This window comes from Pseudorca crassidens, chromosome 18 (assembly GCF_039906515.1).
Source record: "Pseudorca crassidens isolate mPseCra1 chromosome 18, mPseCra1.hap1, whole genome shotgun sequence".
Taxonomy (NCBI): Eukaryota; Metazoa; Chordata; class Mammalia; order Artiodactyla; family Delphinidae; genus Pseudorca; species Pseudorca crassidens.
In genome coordinates this window covers 11,024,872-11,044,266 of record NC_090313.1, presented here as the reverse complement: position 1 = coordinate 11,044,266, position 19,395 = coordinate 11,024,872, and the positions used below count along the sequence as shown (strand labels likewise).

The 19,395-nt window shown below is 44.5% G+C and overlaps 1 protein-coding gene across 4 annotated transcripts in view; it reads right to left on the bottom strand.

The window, feature by feature from the left end:
- The window catches only part of TMTC4 (transmembrane O-mannosyltransferase targeting cadherins 4), a 61,824-nt gene that overhangs the window by 18,497 nt on the left and 23,932 nt on the right, over window positions 1-19,395 (bottom strand). For all 4 annotated transcript variants that reach the window (XR_010937065.1, XR_010937066.1, XM_067713747.1 and 1 more), the window contains exons 7-12: window positions 9,588-9,685; window positions 6,392-6,484; window positions 5,998-6,162; window positions 4,888-5,090; window positions 3,231-3,402; window positions 3,011-3,142 (exon numbers count right to left, since the gene is read on the bottom strand). Coding sequence is in view for 2 of the 4 variants with exons in the window: in XM_067713747.1 (XP_067569848.1) it covers window positions 3,011-3,142; window positions 3,231-3,402; window positions 4,888-5,090; window positions 5,998-6,162; window positions 6,392-6,484; window positions 9,588-9,685 (863 nt within the window). In the remaining 2 variants the exon portion in view is untranslated. The remainder of the gene's footprint in view (window positions 1-3,010; window positions 3,143-3,230; window positions 3,403-4,887; window positions 5,091-5,997; window positions 6,163-6,391; window positions 6,485-9,587; window positions 9,686-19,395) is intronic.

Genomic DNA, 19,395 nt, shown 5'->3' with positions numbered 1-19,395 from the left:
TCCATAATTAAGACTGGTAAACAGGCCAGCCTTATCCTATGCGTGACATGGAGGGAAGTATTTGAATAGAAAACAGCTGCCTAGATAACCCATTGTGAAAAACCAAAGCAAACCTCTACGAAACAGTTTACCTGAACTAGAGTTTAAAGAATGAGTGATTTTTGTTCCCCCGGAAATGTAAAGGATTGAAAAAGCCTATTTATCCTTGAACTTTCCCTCCTGCCTTTGTGATTCATACGCTGAGGCAACGAACCAGCACAGAAGCCACAGAGAAAACCCACCGTTGCAACCCAAGGATATGTAAATGCAAACGAGGTGAAAGCATCCATAGGGAAGGAGGTACATTCAACAGCAATGCTAAAACCAGTTTCTTTCAAATTTCCTGTTAAAACTTCATGTTAAACTTAAAAATGTTTTAAACACATAAAAATCCTATAACCCATCCTGGCTCATCCTTAAGGAAATACCTCATTGTGGTATATGATCCCTTTCGTTGTTAAAAGAATTTAGAATTGTATCCCAGGTTTGACACAAAGTGTCACACACTTTCAAGCCTTGAAAACTAAGAATGGCTGCAAATACAATCAGATACTTGGTGTCTCATCCATAGTAGGAATTTAATTTCTATTGTCTCAATTCAGTCACTAATACCGAGTTCCTACCATATGCAAGGGACTGTGGGTAATTCAAATGCAGACCAGGCACAGCACTGAGTCTCATTTGTAAATCTGGGCCTAATTGACAGCCAGGTGCCAATTGCTTACTTAATAGTCAGTGAATGTAAGGTGGAAATGAGTGCAGAAAAATGTATCTCCTGCAATAGAGTTGAATGAAACCAGTGTCTTTCTAAATGAGATCTCTTCCCTGAAATCAACCTAGCTCCCCCACTCCCAAAAAGGGAAGTAAAGAGAACTTTATTATACTTCAGTTTATAGTGGGAAGTAAAAAGAAAAAAAAAGAAACCTATCTTGCTCATACTGAATGGCATCACTGAAAAATGTTCTTGGAAAGGCTTATCACTACTGGGTCCATTCTGAAGATGAGGTCTTGTATGTATGTCGTAAATTTAAAAGAGAAAACCACACACACAGACATATGATTATGTGCATGACCATCTGCACACCCCCTGTGTTTTCTAGCCTGTAACATATGAAATCATAAGGCAGACGTATAGGCTCAAACATCACATATGTCCCATACTCCCTCATTTACTAGGGTAACCTGGGCACAGCACTATACCAGGCCTCTATCTACCACCTAAGTTACTAACTTAGATAAAGTCAGCTCCATCTTTCCATGCCTCAGTTTCTTTCATTTGGAAAATTAAAGAAAATAACCTCTCTGACAACCTTCGAGGGAGAATAATGGAGATTAATGATAGAGCCTCTACAAAGAAATCTGAGTTCCTTCTGCAGAAGAACTATATAAATAGAAGGGGTAATTACTGCCATTCAAACAGAAAAGTAAAAATAAAGCAAATCTATTAACATTATGAAATTAAATCACAGGCAATTTATTTTTAATAGCATAAAATAAATGGCTAGGTCAGCAAATCAAATTAACAATAAAAGCTTGAAATAATTCACTCTTATCTCAGCCTCTAACTATAAAACACAAACAAGGTTTTTTTTAATCCAAGGAAAAGACAAACAAGGAGTCAGCACCTTTTATAGTATCCCTCACTCCACGGTCACAATAAGACATCAACTATTCATTAGAATTCTTCATATAATTTTGCCTGAAATCACCGTTAGCTCTTAAATATAGAATGTGGAAATGAGACAGAGCTCCATGGAGTTTTTATCCTCCCCCCACTCCCCCATCACAATTAAGCATCCTAGGAAGCTCCAACTCTGATGACACCAAAGGAGAACGGGACCGTTATTTAACAATAATAATGATCTATACTAACAGAGAATTCTTCTAACCTAACTCCTTGGCCTCCCTTTTTTTTTTTTTGCGGTACGTGGGCCTCTCACTGTTGTGGCCTCTCTCGTTGCGGAGCACAGGCTCCGGACATGCAGGCTCAGCGGCCATGGCTCACGGGCCCAGCCGCTCCACAGCATGTGGGATCTTCCCGGACCGGGCCACGAACTCGATGCCGTGCATCGGCAGGCGGACTCCCAACCACTGCGCCACCAGGGAAGCCCTTGGCCTCCCATTTTGAGCAAGTATCATTCCCTTCTTTTCATTTAATGGGACAACCAAAACTAAAAGGAGCCTATGAAAGCAAACATTTCTGGATCACCCACTATGTTCTAAGTACCATGTCAGGGCACTTCAGAGGCCACATTTCATTAAAGCCTCACAACAAACCCAGGAGATAGGCACTGTTGTCCCGTGTCCCTCCCCCACCAATACCCCCCCCCACCCCTTTGCCCAAAGAGGCACAGCTGGGTAAGTGAAGAAATTCATCAAGGATACAAGTGAAACATACTCGTACCAGACTGTGTCAACAAAAACACTGCCAATTTTAAAGTCTGTACATTTATTTTTACCTAATCTGGCAAAAAGAATCCCAAGTAGAGAAGCCACAGGTTTGATAGAACTGTGTGCTGCTGAACACCCCACAGGGTCCTTTAAACTTCCTGAACTGAACTGCTGTCCACTCACAGGTATTATCATCTTCCAGTTACAGATTTCAGAAGGCCGGAGCACGTGTTTTGAAAAGTGTGCTCTACATGGTTCGACTGTGGGCCTCCCCAGACCCCAGACTAGATATGTGGAGTTACCTTCCCTGCCACCACTTTAATCCATGATTTGGACCAACTGGAAGATGAGTAAAAACTTGTTTAGGTAATCTGCTGTTTCACTGACATTGTCTGGTTTTAATAATTTCTTTTGTATTATTTTGGCTAAGTGCCATTTTAATAAATTTTGTCAAAATCATTTAAAAGAAAAAAAAAAGAAAAACCCCAAGTATATGATCAAGGTCATATGCCGGATTCCATGTGAAGGTAAACATTCTCCTTACTCAGCTGTCAAACTTAAAACATGGCAGCCAACATACCTTGGCGTTGAGAGGACACACAGACAGGGCGCTTCTGAATAGCTGTTCCTCGTTCCGCCACTCGCCGCTGCGAATCACGCATCTCAGCGTGTTTATGAATAAAATTCCCAGGACGAAAGCAGCAATCAGTTTCTTAAGAAGAGAGGGACATGGGAAATGTCATTAGTAAAATCCACCCGTCGTCTTGGTCAGGAACGGCACCACCGCTCTGGGCCAATACCTTTTTCTTAGTATGTTTACTGAGAACTCCAAATCCGAAAGTCAGCAGCATGCAGTACCCAGCGCTGGGGAGGTACAGGACCCTCTCTGCCACCACGAAGCCCACCCGGAAGAACAGGTTACTCGCAGGAAGAAATGGAATGATGAGAAGTCCCAGGCCCAGCGTGAGGATCCTGGAAGATGAGAATTAAAATGGTTACTTTTAGACTGTTCCAGAAACATGTCCTCCTTAACATTAAATTCACGATAAAGGCCCGCCCCCCCTTTTTTTCATGCCAGCAACTGAGAAATGGCATCAGTAGAGAGGGTCTAACCAGGCAGCATTAGGATAAGATATAAAAATCTTACTAAGACACTTAGCGTCAAGCGTAAGGATAAAACTTACATGTCACAAAATTCACATGAATAAAGTTAGAATGATTACTTTGCGAGGCCTATGAATGCACCTGCCCCTGACTATACCTTAAACTGTGTAGGCGCTGAATAGCTCAATGGATATTGGTCCCAATTAGACCAATTTAGTCCCCCCTCCCTGCCAGACTTAACAGAAGTAATGCTACTTAACTGGTTTAAACTTCATGAAATCTGAAATAAACTAGTATCATTTTCCAGGTGCTATGGCATCAATTTCAGTCAAGTAAAAAGAGAGCCAAGAGCAGTGGAACACTTCTGGAAGTAGGCAATCATTCCCAATCTCCCACAGATGTTAAGAGGATGAATTAAGAAGCAAGGTCAAACAACAAGGTCCTACTGTACAGCACAGGGAACGATATTCCATATCCTGTGATAAACCACAATGGCAAAGAATATGAAAAAGAATATAGATGTATAACTGAATCACTTTGCTGTACAGCAGGAATTAACATAACATTGTAACTCAACTATACTTCAGTAAAATTAAAAAACAAACAAAAAAAAGAAGCCAGGTCAGATGCGGTGGCTCCTTCCCAGACCCTGTGCCTGTAGTACTAGAAAAATCCTATTGCACGTGTATAGTGGATTGGGACTATGCTTTGTCGCCCTTTAGAATTACGTACCAATGTAAGCCATGGGTAAACTTAAAACTGAATTTATTTTGAGAAATTACTAATCTAATTCCATCAACACTTATGCTTAAAGGAAATCTTCTTAAATAGCTTTCTTTCTCATAAAACACATTTGTTTTTCCCCCAATTATTTTCTCAATAACCTTTTTTTCCCTTTTCTGGGGTGTGAGAAAGAACAGGCTCTTTGGGGTGGCAATTTATTTTGTACCAAATAACAAGAGAAGGAATCACTGTAGCATCCACTAGGGTTTTCTGAAGCAGAATTGTGAAATAATGGGCACAACACACATCAATTACACTCTCAGTTCTGACCATAAATTACTCTTTACCACCTACAGCGAAAAGGATCTCAAAATGCTGCTTCACGGGGAAAGAGGGAGGGAGAGATAAAGCAGTCATCTGCAACCCCCCCCCCTCCAAGTTCACTCCCCACTAGTTGAAGCCAGCCAAGGATTCCAAATGGATAGAACTCATCCTGGCCATAAACATGTATTTGAAATAAAGGTCCTTAGATATTACTTCCACAAAATCGTTAAAATGATCAGTGCTGGATTTAGCAAAATGCTCTGACTCCACCCCGTGTGGAAGTTAAAATTCAGCTTGGCCTCTTACCGTCTCTTGTGGCTGTCTTCAGAGCACAGGGCTTGGCATATCAGGCCAATTAGGCAGAACCAGAGTGCTGCTAGAGCAATTACCCTCCAGTCCCCGACTGACTTAATGAGGGGGATGCAGCCCATTGACCAATCAAAACACAGCCACCAGGGGCACAGCAGCAACCAGGCATTCAAGGAATAGTAGTAATTATAGTTTATGGCCTGTCAGTCAAAAGAAAAACAAACATTTATTTGATACTGAACTTGGAAAAAAAATATATCCTAGCTTCACTTTGGAGGCATCCATATGTTTCTGCTCAAGGAGAGCAGTTGTATAAAATAAGATGTTGCCACGTTCTACTTGGGCACGGGCTATAGTTTGCAGTTTACTAAATGCATTGAGATTTTTAATAGATAAAAATACAGCAAAGCCACCAGACTCTGTTATACATTTGTTATATTTCTGGTGACACTATGTCCTGATTACTCACTGATGCCCAAAGTCTGTGACCCAGGAAATCTGAGGCCCAGGGGTCACCCATGTGCCGGACAACCTAAGTATAGGGTCCTACGGTCCTTGATTTCTGTCTCTGAAGGCACAGCTAAGATACCCTTGCCTTCAGAAAAAGCAAACCTTTACAAGAAAGTCTGGACACCATAGACTTTTAAAGAGACCACAGAGGGTGGTCAGGACTACATGCTTCCATTGCAGGGGGCACGGGTTTGATCCCTGGTCCAGGAACTAAGATCCCACATGCTGCGAGGTGTGGCCAAAAAAAAAAGATACTGCCAATCTGGTTATATTTTATCTTAACCCCGCCATGTCAGTTTCCTTTATAACCAAAGTGATGGGGTTAGGGGACAATTTAAGGAGGCTGGCAAGAAACCTGACATTTTCTAAACCACTCCTCTTTAATTTTGTTTAGAAAGGAAATACAAAGGGTTTATACCTTCTCAATGCCCTAATAAAAACCTGGTTTCATCCTAGAACATCCTTGGTGAGAGGAAACACACGTGGAGGTGTTCTGCTTATGGGAGCTTCTGTGGGTGCGGGAGAGGGAGGAAGGGGAGAGCTGGGAATCTGGTGGGCAAAGAAGAGGACCCATCGGAGGGCAGACTCAGGACTCACCCTGACCAGCATGCTACTGGCGAAGGAGGCAGGGTTGTCGACTTCGGTGAAGGTCGGAGGGCCAGTGCCCATGATCTTCCAGCGCACGTAGAGCACCCCTGTTCCCCCCAAGGCCAGGAGACTCATTCTGAAGAGGAGGCCCTCAGTCCTGAGCACGCCAGTGTTCTGAAAGGACACCGCAAGGCCCCTGACGTCTCAGAGTTTTCAGATAAAAGTGTGGCCATGCCAGGTACAAAGGTGCAGCAGTTCTGGCTGAACCGCACTGACACCGTGCTTTAAAGGGCTGGCTATTTTAGAATTCAAAGTCGCAAGAAATACTTTGAAAATGGCATTTTAAATCCGCTGGTACTTGACATTTTCTGCATCTGGGCTGGAGACAAAAGCAGATACTCACCTCTAATGATCGGTCCTTATGTAGTACCTTCCGGACCAGTTCCAGAACATTTAATTTGCCTATCGCCAAGATGTCAAAGACGGCATTCAGACCCTAAGAGAGCAAAGCAAGGAATCAGCGATGGGGCAGCCTAACTCTGATTAGATAACAATTATCCGTCACAATTTTATTGCTGAATCTAGACAAGAAATGTCCTGGATTAGATCATCACAGATGACCTCTTTAGCTCTAAAAACAAAACCGAAAAATCCTACTGTTCCTATGAAATGAGCTCATGTATTATATCAAATTTATTATCTAGTAAATCTCTGTTAGTCTGCATATAAGAGCTATAAGATGCAGGAGAGCTAGACCTTTGGGGTTCCCAGGAGAAGCTCTGCAGAGGCCCCCTCTTCCATTTTTTTCTTTACTATTCAAGTCCCTTAGTTGTAAGAGCCAACACCTGTGCAGTGGTCACGCCTAAGAAGATAAAGGCAGTCATCAACCTTGAAAATCCAGCCAAGTAAGTAATTACACTTCAGGAACCCCAGGTGCTGCCTGATTTGGGCAAATGCCACGGAAGAGAGGGAGCAGAACGTAGAGTCTCCGGTGGGGCTCCGGAGACCTCTCAGGTTCACACTCCTGGCTGTCCGCTAGATCTCCCTTCCTGCCGGGCACACAGCCAGCCCTGCAGGAAAGCATGGTCATGTGACTGAGTTCCAGCCTATGGGATGTGGGCAGAAGTGATAACGTGCCATCTTGGAGGTTTGGACACAGACTGGGGCGCCCCGCCCCTCTCGGTTTCCTGTCCAGCTGTGGCAGAGATGATGGAGATATTCAGAGTGACACTGGAGACCACACCCTGAAGACGGCAGAGCCTCGGCCAGCCTGACCCGCCTGTGTGGAGGACAGCCACCGCTGCCCACAACTTTTAGGGGGGTGACAAATAACTCCAATTATGTGGAGCCACTGGCCCTTGGGAGTGTGATACTGCAGCTCCATTGCTGCTAACAGCTTCCAGTAGCATCACGATAGTTCCTTTCTAGCAGGTGATGGCTGCTCTTCAAGCTATGACACCTATGGTCACAGGCTGAAGGCTCATCTGGCCTTGGACTCTACTCTCTACCCTGCAGTGGACTTCCTACAAACGGGGCCACTGCAAGCCACGTCATGTGGCCGAACTCCCTGCCGGAAGCAGGTAAAGTGGTCAGAACAGACACTGCGTAGACAGTTCAAGCTGCCCCTCAATGACGGGGCTCTTTTTAGTATGGGGCTTCGTGGCAAAGAAGATCCTAAATCATCAGAAGCCAGTGGTAATTTGTGGTTTTCAGAGCAAGGGTGGCTTCCCTACTTAACCCCCTCCCATAAATGCTGGGAGCCATTAATTATCCAATACATAGGCCAGTGCTGGGTTAATCACTTCACAGAATCCTGATTTTATGCACCCATTAGATGAATGATTTTAGTGGGTCACAGAGGGCCATTTCTGCCTGGGTCTGAACCATTTTCTAGAAGGCAGAAGCTCCCTGTTGAGCTGTGCTGTCTTCTTATACCATTTGTTTTTCTGCCTGGGAGCTATAGGACAGTCACCCAGGGATGACGGGGTCATGTCGTCACGAGGACTGAGCCGAACACGAGTTTGCCACTCCCTCCTCCTTCCCGTGGAAATTCATCACTGAAGTGTCCACATTCTAGTCAGATTTTTTTGAAACCTGCTCAATTTCACCGTATCTTTATTCATGTAAATTCAACCTAATTTTGTAGTGCTTCTCAAACACTGATGGACGTAGGAGTCACCTGGGGGCCTTGCTTTTTTTTTTTTGCGGTACGCGGGGCCTCTCACTGCTGTGGTCTCTCCCATTGCGGAGCACAAGCTCCGGACGCGCAGGCCCAGCGGCCATGGCTCACGGGCCTAGCCGCTCCGCGGCATGTGGGATCTTCCCGGACCGGGGCACGAACCCGTGTCTCCTGCACTGGCAGGCGGACTCTCAACCACTGCACCACCAGGGAAGCCCTGGGGGCCTTGTTAAGGGGAGATTCTGACTCAGCAGGCCTGGGGTGGGGTCTGAGATCATAAGTTTCTAACACCCTCCCAGATGGTGCAGTTGCTACTGGTCCTCAAAACCCACACTTTGAGACAAGCATGGGTTTACAGCGGTGTTTCTCGCAGGTTGATTTTGTCCTCCCCCTCCCGCCAGGGGGTGTCTGGCAATGTCTGGAGACATTTTAGGTTGTCACAACTGAGGGTGGGTGTCCTTCTGGCATCTAGTGGGTAGAGACCAGGAACATATCCTATGATACACGGGACACACCCCAAAGAAAGAGTGATTCATCCCCAAATACCAGTGCTGCCATGGTTGAGAAACACTGGTTTAGAGCAAACTTTTAAAAAATAACTCATGAAGTTCAAGTATCTTTGCACAGTAATTCTATGCCATTTCCTAGCTGGCTAACCTTAATCCTACAGACCAAGCCCAATAAAACCACTGATCTTTGCCTCGGCTGGTGTCAAACCCCAAAGAGCTCGGACCGCTCTTTCTTTCCCACAGCTTCCGATACGAGCCACACACACCCCCCCCCACATCTCTGTTTTCCATTTCTCTACGTCCGCGCACATCCCTAATGTCTCAGCTTCCCTGTAATAATGTAAGGTGGGAAAACTGGCTAGAATGGAGAAAAAGGAGAGTGCATTTCAATGCCTCTCTCTTTTTGGGGCTTCAACTTAGATCGGACATAGGAGGTGCATGCCTGGACTCTTCAGAGCCCTCTCCTCTCCTCTCTGATGTTTCCGGTGAAGCTGGGTATAACCTAACGCACATCAATGCATGTTTGGAGCAGAGGTGGGGTCAGAACACTGCTGTATTTAGAACACTGCTGTATTTAGGACTGCCGACATGAGAGCACCCCAGAAAAGCCACAGCAGTCTTGTTTCTCTTTTCCCTAGGACCTCTCCAAGAGGGCTAATCACCGCTCTTCAGGAACTGTCCCCAGCCTGTGTCCACCAGTTCTGATGAGAGGCAACTGAGACAGTCAATTCCCACGCAAACCACCAGGGGCATGACAGCACAGGTAATTAATTGGTCCAGAACAGTGTAGGACTGAAGGCTGGTAACGGGGTGCAGTAGAGGAGGTCACAGGGGCAGGGCAGCCCAAAATGTCCTTACGGGAGGGAAAGGGGGTGTAGGGAGACAGGCCCCGATGGTACCTCGGGTCTTACCAGCACAGTGATCCCTTGCTCTTTGCACAGCATGGCCACTGCTCCCAGAAGGATACTTAGCAACACCCAGAACGTGGACTGCGTCCCCTCCTTGTTAGCTGCCAATCAGGAGAAATGACAAATACAGAAGTCATGTGACATAGCTCAGTCTTGTTAACACCTGGAACTAAAATTCTAAGCATGCACCTTCAATAGCCACAATTTAAAAACAGTTTGGTCTTCAGACAGCATTTCTCTGTGGGTGAGTGTGTTAGACCCACACTTCTGGTTAGACAGCACCCTCTACATGGCACACACATCTCCTTCTCAAGGGGACCCCAGCAGGTGCCCAGAGCCTTTGGGAGGCACTGTAATGCAGCCCTGGCCACAAAGACATCTCAAGGCAGAGTCCCCAGGGGGCAAGTTCCTTCTTCCCACCTGGCCAGTCACCTAACAGGCCATTCTGACAGGGCGTGCCAAGAACTCTCACTGGGGGTGTATGCACTGCATCTGGTTGCACAGGACCCAGCAGTCGCTGCTGCTGTTACAACAGGGGGCGAGGAGAATCCCCAATCTGCTCTAAGAATCTCGACAACTCCCAGGGTTGGAGTCCAGCACTGCTCTGAGAGCGGCTACCCCTTCCGGGTGGAGTCTGGGCTCTCTAAACACCTGGTGGCTTAGGAACGTCTGCTCTGCTACCATCGTGGAATAGCTCTGAAGGATGCAGGATGCAGGACCAGTGAGGCCACATGCATGGACACTCAAGCAACAACAGGAAGTCAAAGCATCACCAGAAATGTGACCGCTGTAGTAAGCAGCTTGGGTGGGGCTGAGCTCCAGTCATAACTGATGGTCCCTAAATGGCCTTCTGAGGAGGGAGGGTCTGCTATCCACTGGCGGGTGGCTGGTGGATGCAAGTTGGGGGCCAGAGCTGAACTGCTCAGGAGGAGAAGAAAGGGCACATGTGATGCTCCTCTCTGTTCCTTTGTGACACCCTCACCTCCTCATTGAGGTAGATGGTGAACAAACATTTTAAAAAGACCTAAGTTTAGCACCCCTATGTTCACAGCAGCACTATTCACAACAGCCAAGACATAGAAACAAGCTAAATGTCCATTGACAGATGAATGGATAAAGAAGATGTGGTATATATACACAATGTGTATACACAATATATACAGTATATTGAGCAATATACACAATATTACTCAGCCATAAAAAAGAAGGAAATAATGCCATTTGCAGCAACATGGATGGACCTAGACATTATCATACTAAGTGAAGTAAGTCAGAAAGAGAAAGACATGGGACTTCCCTGGTGGCACAGTGGTTAAGAATCTGCCTGCCAGTGCAGGGGACACGTGTTCGAGCCCTGGTCTGGGAAGATCCCACATGCCGTGGAGCAACGAAGCCCGTGTGCCACAACTACTGAGCCTGTGCTCTAGAGCCCTGAGCCACAACTACTGAGCCCACGTGCCACAACTACTGAAGCCCACGTGCCTAGAGCCCGTGCTCCACAACAAGAGAAGCCGCTGCAGTGAGAAGCTCGAACACCGCAATGAAGAGTAGCCCCCACTCGCCGCAACTAGAGAAAAGCCCGCGTGCAGCAACGAAGACCCAACGTAGCCAGAAATAAATAAATAAATTTACAAAAAAAAAAGAAAGAGAAAGACAAACACCATATGTTATCACCTATATACGGAATTTAAAATATGACACAAATGAACCTATCTATGAAACAGAAACAGAATCATGGACGTAGAGAACAGACTTGTGGTTGCCAAGGGAGAGGAGGTTGGGGGAGGGATGGAGGGGGAGGTTGGGGTGAGCAGATGTAAGCTTTTATATACAGGATGGATAAACAACAAGGTCCTACTCTATAGCACAGGGAACTATATTCAATGTCCTGTGATAAACCATAATGGAAAATATTAAAAAAAGAATGTACATATATGTATAACTGAATCACTTTGCTGTACAGCAGAAATCAACACAACAATGTAAATCAACTATACTTCAATTTAAAAAATTAATTTAAAAAATAAGATAAAAATTTAAAACACACCTAAGTTTGAGGTAGGGCAAAGTGAACCTGCTTGGAGGAGGTGCCCATCAATCTTGGGTCACCTCTGCTTAAACCCGGAACTCCTGGTCTAAATTCCAGCTCTGCCATTTACCAAGTAGCCTTGAGCGAGTTACTTTTACTAACCGTCTCAGTGACTTCATCAATAAAATGGGGGCAACATTACCTATGTATCCCCTACTTGAGAGAGAAAAAAATATATAGAAGTACCTGGCCACTTGTGTTAAAAGTTACATAACCATGCTTGTAAATGCAAAACATATCTCTGGAGAACACACGTGAAACTAACTACAGTAGTTTCTGAACAGTTTTAAGAAGAAAAATTCAGGTAGGAGAGGAAGTCTTACTTTCACCGGGTAATGTTTCATACTGTCTAAATTTTCTTAACTATGTGCATGTATTAAAAACCATACTAAAAACTACACATTAAAAAAAATCACTTGGTATAGGGCCGGGACCCCAGAAAGCATTCAGTGTTTGTTGCACATTAATCAGCAAAACCACCCCAGGTTTGAGGGAGAAGGTCTTTCAATGGGGCTTTGATGCAAGGGGGTGGCTGATCTGTCACCTTGTCACCAAAATGTGCCAAGCTTGTTATTCAGTGAAAAGATGCACCTTGGTTCTCATTAAACTGCTTGAGCAAGAAACCAACAATTAAGGTAGGGACTGTGTGTGTGTGTGTGTGTGTGTGTGTGTGTGTGTGTGTGTGTGTGTGAGTGATGCAGATCTTGAGTGAAGTGAATATGTAAGAATTATCAGCAAAATCCCAGGATGAAAGTCCTGGGCTCCCTGTCCTGAAACAGCTGTGGGGTCTGGGTTGGGAAGTGCTGCTAGCCTTGAACTTTCTACGTGTGGGTGGAGACTCCTCTCAACATATCGAGGGTCTGCATCCAGCCGAGCCCCCTGGACTCTCAACAAACTGTGAACAGGACTGAACCCCATGCTGCTAAGGGCCCAGTAGGCTGGCGGGGAAAGTGTCCTAGTCACAAACAGGCTATGATGGCTGGAGAGATTCGGAAGTCTAGCAAAAGGACACAAAGGCCAACATTTTCTAACCCTTTCAGCTTTTCTTGGGACCCTCCGTATGTCAAATTTCCAAATTTAATGTACAAACAGGCAGAATTAATAGAATACAGAAAAGTCTTATTTAAATGGCTGTATAGTTGAGGCACCAGAAGGCTTTTCACCAGGCCAAATGATCAACAAACAAGAAAGCCTCACTGATTTGGAATCCACTGTCCCATAAAACACAACGAACACTCTTGCTGTAAGCCTTTCCAATCCTTCCTGCCGCTGACATGATAAAGGGGTCCCAATGCTGAGAATGGCATTTAAGGCCTTGCTGCTGGGCGACACAGCCTCTCTCCGGGTTCCCTCGGTCTCTATTCCAGGCACACGGGTCAACCTGCTCACTGGGCTTTGCACATTCCACTCTCTTAGGCTAGAACATTCCCGGCAGAATCCTGCCATCTTATTCAGCTGCCAAAGGTCACTTAGGCTGTGCGACCCACTCCCACTCTCTTGGGCAGCCTCCCTTCCCAATTCACTGGGCTTTATTCACAGTTAGAACAACAGCAAGTGGTCCTACTGTGGGCACGCCTGACTGCCCAAGAGCAGGGTCTGTCTCACACACGCCGGTGCCCCTAACTGACCCCCTAGATTAAGTTAGGCCCAGCATAGCACCTAAACTGCCCTCAGCACAATCAGTCACTACATTCTTCTCACACTTTATTGCAAATGCTTGATTTTTCTGTATTTTCCCCAGATGGGGTTTCTCACCCTTGGCACTGCTGACATTTGGGTGGGTCAATTCTCTGCATCGTAGGATGTTTAGAGCCTCCCTTGTTTCTACCCATGAGATGCCAGTAGCACTTCCAGCCCTCAGTGGTGACGAGCAAACATGTCAGACTTTGCCAGATGTCCTGGGGGTGGGAGGGGATCACGCCCAGTTGAGACCATTGCACTAAACCTGTGCCACTCACAGCGTGTGGTCCATGGACCTACCCTGAGATCTTGTAAGAAAGGCAGACTCTCAGGCCCCACCCAGAACCTCGGACTCAGAAACTCCAGGGTGGAGCCCAGCTGTAAGCCTTTGAACCAGCCCCCCAGGTGATTCTGATGCTAAAGGTCAAGAAGCTTCACCCTAGATGGGAAGCTTGCTCACCGGTGCATCCCGGGCACCAGGCCTGGCTCTTTGGAGCAACTCCTCCACCAGAATCCGCAGCACCTGATTATCTACCGGAAGGGGCAAGGAACTGACGAATCACAGAACCACAGTGTAGGAACAGCTGGAGCGCTCTGGGAGGTTGTGCCCATCATCTCCCTTGCAGTGACAGGAAGGCCGGAATCCCTTCCAAGACGTTTTCAGCCGGGGGCCACTGGGCCTTGACTTCAGGAACGTCAGTGATGGGTGTCACTTTCCGTGACAGTTTCCATGACAGCCCATTTCGGTTTTAACGTTGGGTCGTGTAACACGCTTTCTTAAAGCGAGCCCACGCCAGCCTCCCCCCACCTCCTGCTGCCCTAGAGCAGTGCCTCTCCAATAGCCCAGGTGGCACAGTGCCTGGGAGCCAAGTTCTCTTTATCGCAAACCACTGTATATCGGAATATTTAGTTCCATCAAGCAAACTATGGATAATTTCACTTGTAGAAATTAATTACGTTTTATATGTAATACCAAGAGATCACAGTTACGAGCCACAACAACAGAGCCTTGTTACATTAGACATGACTGCGCTGGGGTGTTTACATATTTATTGGAATTTATTATTATTTTTGGCCCTGCCGCTTGGCATGTGGGATCTTAGCTCCCCGACCAGGGATCGAACCCGCACTCCCTGCAATGGAAGCGTGGAGTTTTAACCCCTGGACTGCCAGGGAAGTCCCAGGAATTTATTATTTTCTTTGGGCATTTGTAGCAATCATTAGCAGACAAGTGCTCACAGACACCAAGGCTTTAAAAACAAACAAAAAAGGCCAAAATAACCCAAAAGCTATTAGTTAATTCCTTTTAGGATATGATTTAAAGAAAGGCCTCACATGTTTTAGCAGGTGAGCACAAGGGTCCAGCTGGCAAAGCAAAGGTGATGACACTCACGATACACCACACCAGAGCACGGGTACGCCCATGCCTTCTGACATACGACAGTGATGGACGGAGGGTGACAGCGTAAGGCTTGTCCTCTCCATCCTGGCATACGTGTGTTCACTTAGCCCCTCCTCTGGTAACACGTCACCCTGAGTCTGCGTCTAACCACTTCCAGGATTTTCTCGTTATCAGCAGTTTATATGCAAATAGAACCCTTAAACGAACCCATTAATTACCACGGAGTCTCCTCTACAGGGTAAAAGACACCCCAACCCTAGCTCCTATGCCCCTACCGGCTCCACACCACCCTGCATGGGAGATGGTGTTGTAGGCTGACCTCAGCCATTTGTTTTCATGCCCACCAAGCATTAGGTTCAGCAGTTCACTAGAAACCAAATGGAGGGACTTCCCTGGTGGTCCAGTGGTTGGGACTCTGCGCTTCCACTGCAGGGGGTATGGGTTCGATCCCTGGTCGGGGAACTAAGATCCTGCAAGCTGCGCAGTATGGCCAAAAAAAAAAAAGCCAAATGGGCTTCTCCCTTCCTTGCCCCTTTACCTGGATTTGATTTTTTAAGCTTCTACTCCCACAATCTGTGTTTATACCTCTTAAGGAAACAAAATATGATTTCCCAATGTAATGTTCCCTGTTCTTAACATTAAAAGCAAGGCCCTTGATTATTTTCTATTTCCTCCTAGAAAAACTGAATTAGCTTGTGTTTTACTTGACTGTAACAGGGATTAATTTCCCCCCCACAGACCAGTGGTTTTGGATAGGAAAAGAATTCCCAGTTCCTCCATTAAAACACCCAAAGGACCGCTCTTGAAAGCACTGCATTAATGCAAAGTTAAATTACTACAGGGCTGTGGAAGTGATGGGCTCACGTTCCACTTGTCTGGAATTTAAAATGGATTTTTCCTCAGTTGGCTAAATCAGAGATTTCACGGAATACAGAAAAATAACATAAAAAAACCCACAAGCTTCAGGTTCATTGATAGCCTTCTCCCTAATCTCACCCCATAATTTCACCACACTTCTCAAATCCCAAATTTCTGTAAGGGACTCAGACTCCCTCCAACTCTCAAATCTTTATCACAGCTCTTCTGGGACAGCCCTAATCTTTACTTTTCTCTTATACTTCTGATTTTGTTCAAACATGTCCAGCGTGGAAACGTGCGAAAGATGAAGATGAGTCTTTGCTGAAGAAGTTTCTTCAGTTTCAGTGTTTATTAAATATGAGTGTCACTTCTCAACAGTGGCAATTTCAGGGACCAGTTGTAAACCCAGTGATGGCTTCACATTCAGAAAACCAAATTCTAGACCACCACTGTCCAAGAGGAGGCATGGCAGTTACTGAGCACCTGAAATGTACCTCTTACCTATTGAGATGTGTTGGAAGGGTCAAACACACACCTGATTTTGAAGACTCCGTATGAAAAAAAGAATGTTAAACATTTCATCATTTGTACACTGATTACATGCTGAAATTATAATATTTTTGATATATCAGGCTAAAAATGTATAGTTAAAATTCATCTAACCTGTTTCTTTTTATAATGTGGCCAGTAGAAATTTTGTTATGACCTGAATGGCTCACACTGTATTTCCTATTGCACAGCACTATTTACACCATGTGCTGAGACCCAGCTCATATAAGAAATGATCTGCACAGCTGTGTTTGTGTTCCAAGTCTGCCTTTGAAAAACTCGGAAAATACGAAATTCGTTGCCTATTTAAATCCAATTATTTCTCCCCCAATCCCTACCAGACTAGCAGTTGATATGTTATCAGGAGTCATAAGACTAAGCATGCATATACACTTCAGTTTTCCCACCATCCAAACTAGAAAGCTGGGTAAAACTAATACAGTTGACTTGAACTGGAGATTCAGGGCCTGACACCTCGGTATAACTTCACAGACAGCGCCCCACGTTCCTCGGTATCCGAGGTTCCACATCCGCGGATTCAACCAACTTCCAGTCCTGTAGTACTGAAGTGCGTATTGAAAAAAATCCGCCTACAAGTGCACCCGTGCAGTTCACACCCATGTTGCTCAAGAGCTAACTGTAGTTTTAAACTATTTCATATAAATCAAAGGGGTCCTCTTTACAAATGTGTTGTATATAGGTGCATGATAAACCAAGGCCAACCTACACAGCATTGATAAAGTGTTTCTAGTACTGGGGGCAATCAAGAAAGGCCTCATAAAAATTAATCAACTGGGAAAGTGGTCCTGAGTTTGGGGACAGCCCAGCCTAGCGGCCTTCTGGTAATAAAACCTCCTCTAGCACAGCTTTACCCATGTAATTCCCCAATTTAAGATTTTCTTTGAGTATTAATTTGTCAAGGTGACTAACGCTAATAATTGCCAATATATACAGCTAATCTAGATAAATTTGGACTTGTGTTTTTGTATGTTTTTACTTAATAACTAATGCAAGCTACTCTTTTATTTCCAACTTTGAGCATTTTAATATGGCAACTGAAACAGATAACAGAAGGCTACCTTGCATACAGTTGGCACTCAGTAAATATTTGTTGAGTCAATGGTTTCATTTATTTCCATGTCTATTAGAAGCCTTACTATATTTTGAAGGCAATTATGAGATGGTATTTAATACCAAAAATTTATTAATTTGTTAATGTGAACAAATACAGCCAGAAGTCAAGTCTTTTCACTTTTAATTTAGTCTTTGAACCCCCTCACAAGGGAAGAATCTTCATCATGTAAGAGACTCTTTTTCAAAATAAATTATTATTTTTAAAATTTATTTATTTTACTTTAATTTTTTTGGCCACACCGTGCAGCTTGTGGGAACTTAGTTCCCTGACCAGGGATTGAACCCGAGACCTCGGCAGTGAGTGTGTGGAGTCCTAACCACTGGACTGCCAGGGCATTCCCTAAAATAAATTATTTTTTAAAAATTACATAAGTAATATTAAAAATGCATAAGAGAAACTGATTATTTTAGTTTTAAATTTAGAATTAACTGTTAAAAACAGTAAAAATAAATATCCTGAGGCAGATATCGCCTCCAGTGCAGTTGCATTTATGAATTACTTTTATTCAAAAAAGTCTTTCCCAAACAGGGAATTCTAACTGGTGCATAGCTCTGTGTAAGCATCTCAGGTTCTGACAGAGTTCTCCATCTCATCTCCATCCAGTCTGCTAAATTTTAAGCACCAATGACCCAGGAGAGGAAATTTTTTTAAAAACCCTAAAAAGCTATTCTTACACCATGCAACATCTCTCATCACTTAAGAACACAACTAGGATAATTGTGCAGCATTCGCAAACATCAACACTTTATAATCCAGAACTTAATAAAGACTGGTTTAGAAAGTGTTTTCTTTGTTTCGGTATATGTCTCTGTTACCTGAGATAATCCAATCACTTAGGTAAAGGGAGGCAAAGGCTAATAGGCAGTGGGGATGGGGGTGGGGGAAGGAGCGGGGGGGGGGGGGCGGGAATAAAACACCCACATGCACTAACAGAAAGACACTTGTCAGTGCCAACACCCACAAGTGCCAACAGATGTGATCAATTTAATGAAGCACTGCGCCTCGGATTTGGCACTGCTTTCAAGTGGGAGGCTCTTCTTTCAGAAAAAAGCATCACATTGTAGGAGCTACCCTCTTCACCACTCGATGCCTGGCATCTCTGCTGCCTTAAAACTGGCACGGCGTGGTGTGTGTGTGTGGGAATCACTCCACCCTGACAGGTGGCCCCAACTCCCTCTGCCAGAGCGACACAATGAGCATCAGATTCTCGTTCCAAAAGTGGGAGCCAACCAAGCAGTGCTTCCACCCGCAGAATGAGAGAAGTCAGACACTGCAGTCCTAAAATACAAGACCGTTTTGGGAGAATCGAGCAATGTACGAACCACGAAACATGAAAGAGAGAAAAGAGAACACACATGAATACTGATGTCACAATTCAGATGGCAACGACCCCAAATCTAAAAACAAGTGTCCTAGACTATGTGAGTTACACGATTGCCCAAATTTCTTTTAAGCTGTGTAATTCTAAGTCAAAGAAAAACATGTCTTGAATCACAGTGGAAAACAGGAGGAAATGAGACCCCAAGAATCAAGAGTTATCCTGTTTTAGCTGCCTGAACTATGGTAAGGAGAGCAACACAACAAAGTTTAAGAACTTAGAACAGAGATTTGAGACCTTGTGTTTCATAATAGTTTAGAATTTAAAATGGTTATTCTAGGTTTGTAGCAAATTCCTTCCCCTCTTGAAAAGATTCTCTCCGTCCCACTATAAATGAGACTAATGAAACTTCTCTTCTTCGTCCGAACTCCCATGAAACAATATTTTAAGGTATTAGTTTATAAAAGAAATTGTTTCTGGCTATTCTATCAAGTTTATCGCGCAAAGAGATTACCTGTTTCCAATCCAAAATACGTACTAGGCTTTAACAGAGAGAGAAATGTTGATAGGATGTCTTATCATTAGAATAATACTTTTTGTTTCGGGCATTCAGAAAAAATAACCAGTGCACCATCAACTTCATCTGACTTAGTGTTTTTCTTTCTTTATTTTTTTAAAGAATAATTATCCTTTCTTTATAAGGATATTTTCTTATTTAAAAAAAGATTCTGTTCTAAAAGATCTTGCTTGGAGATATTCTATGTAAGCACCAAAAAAAAG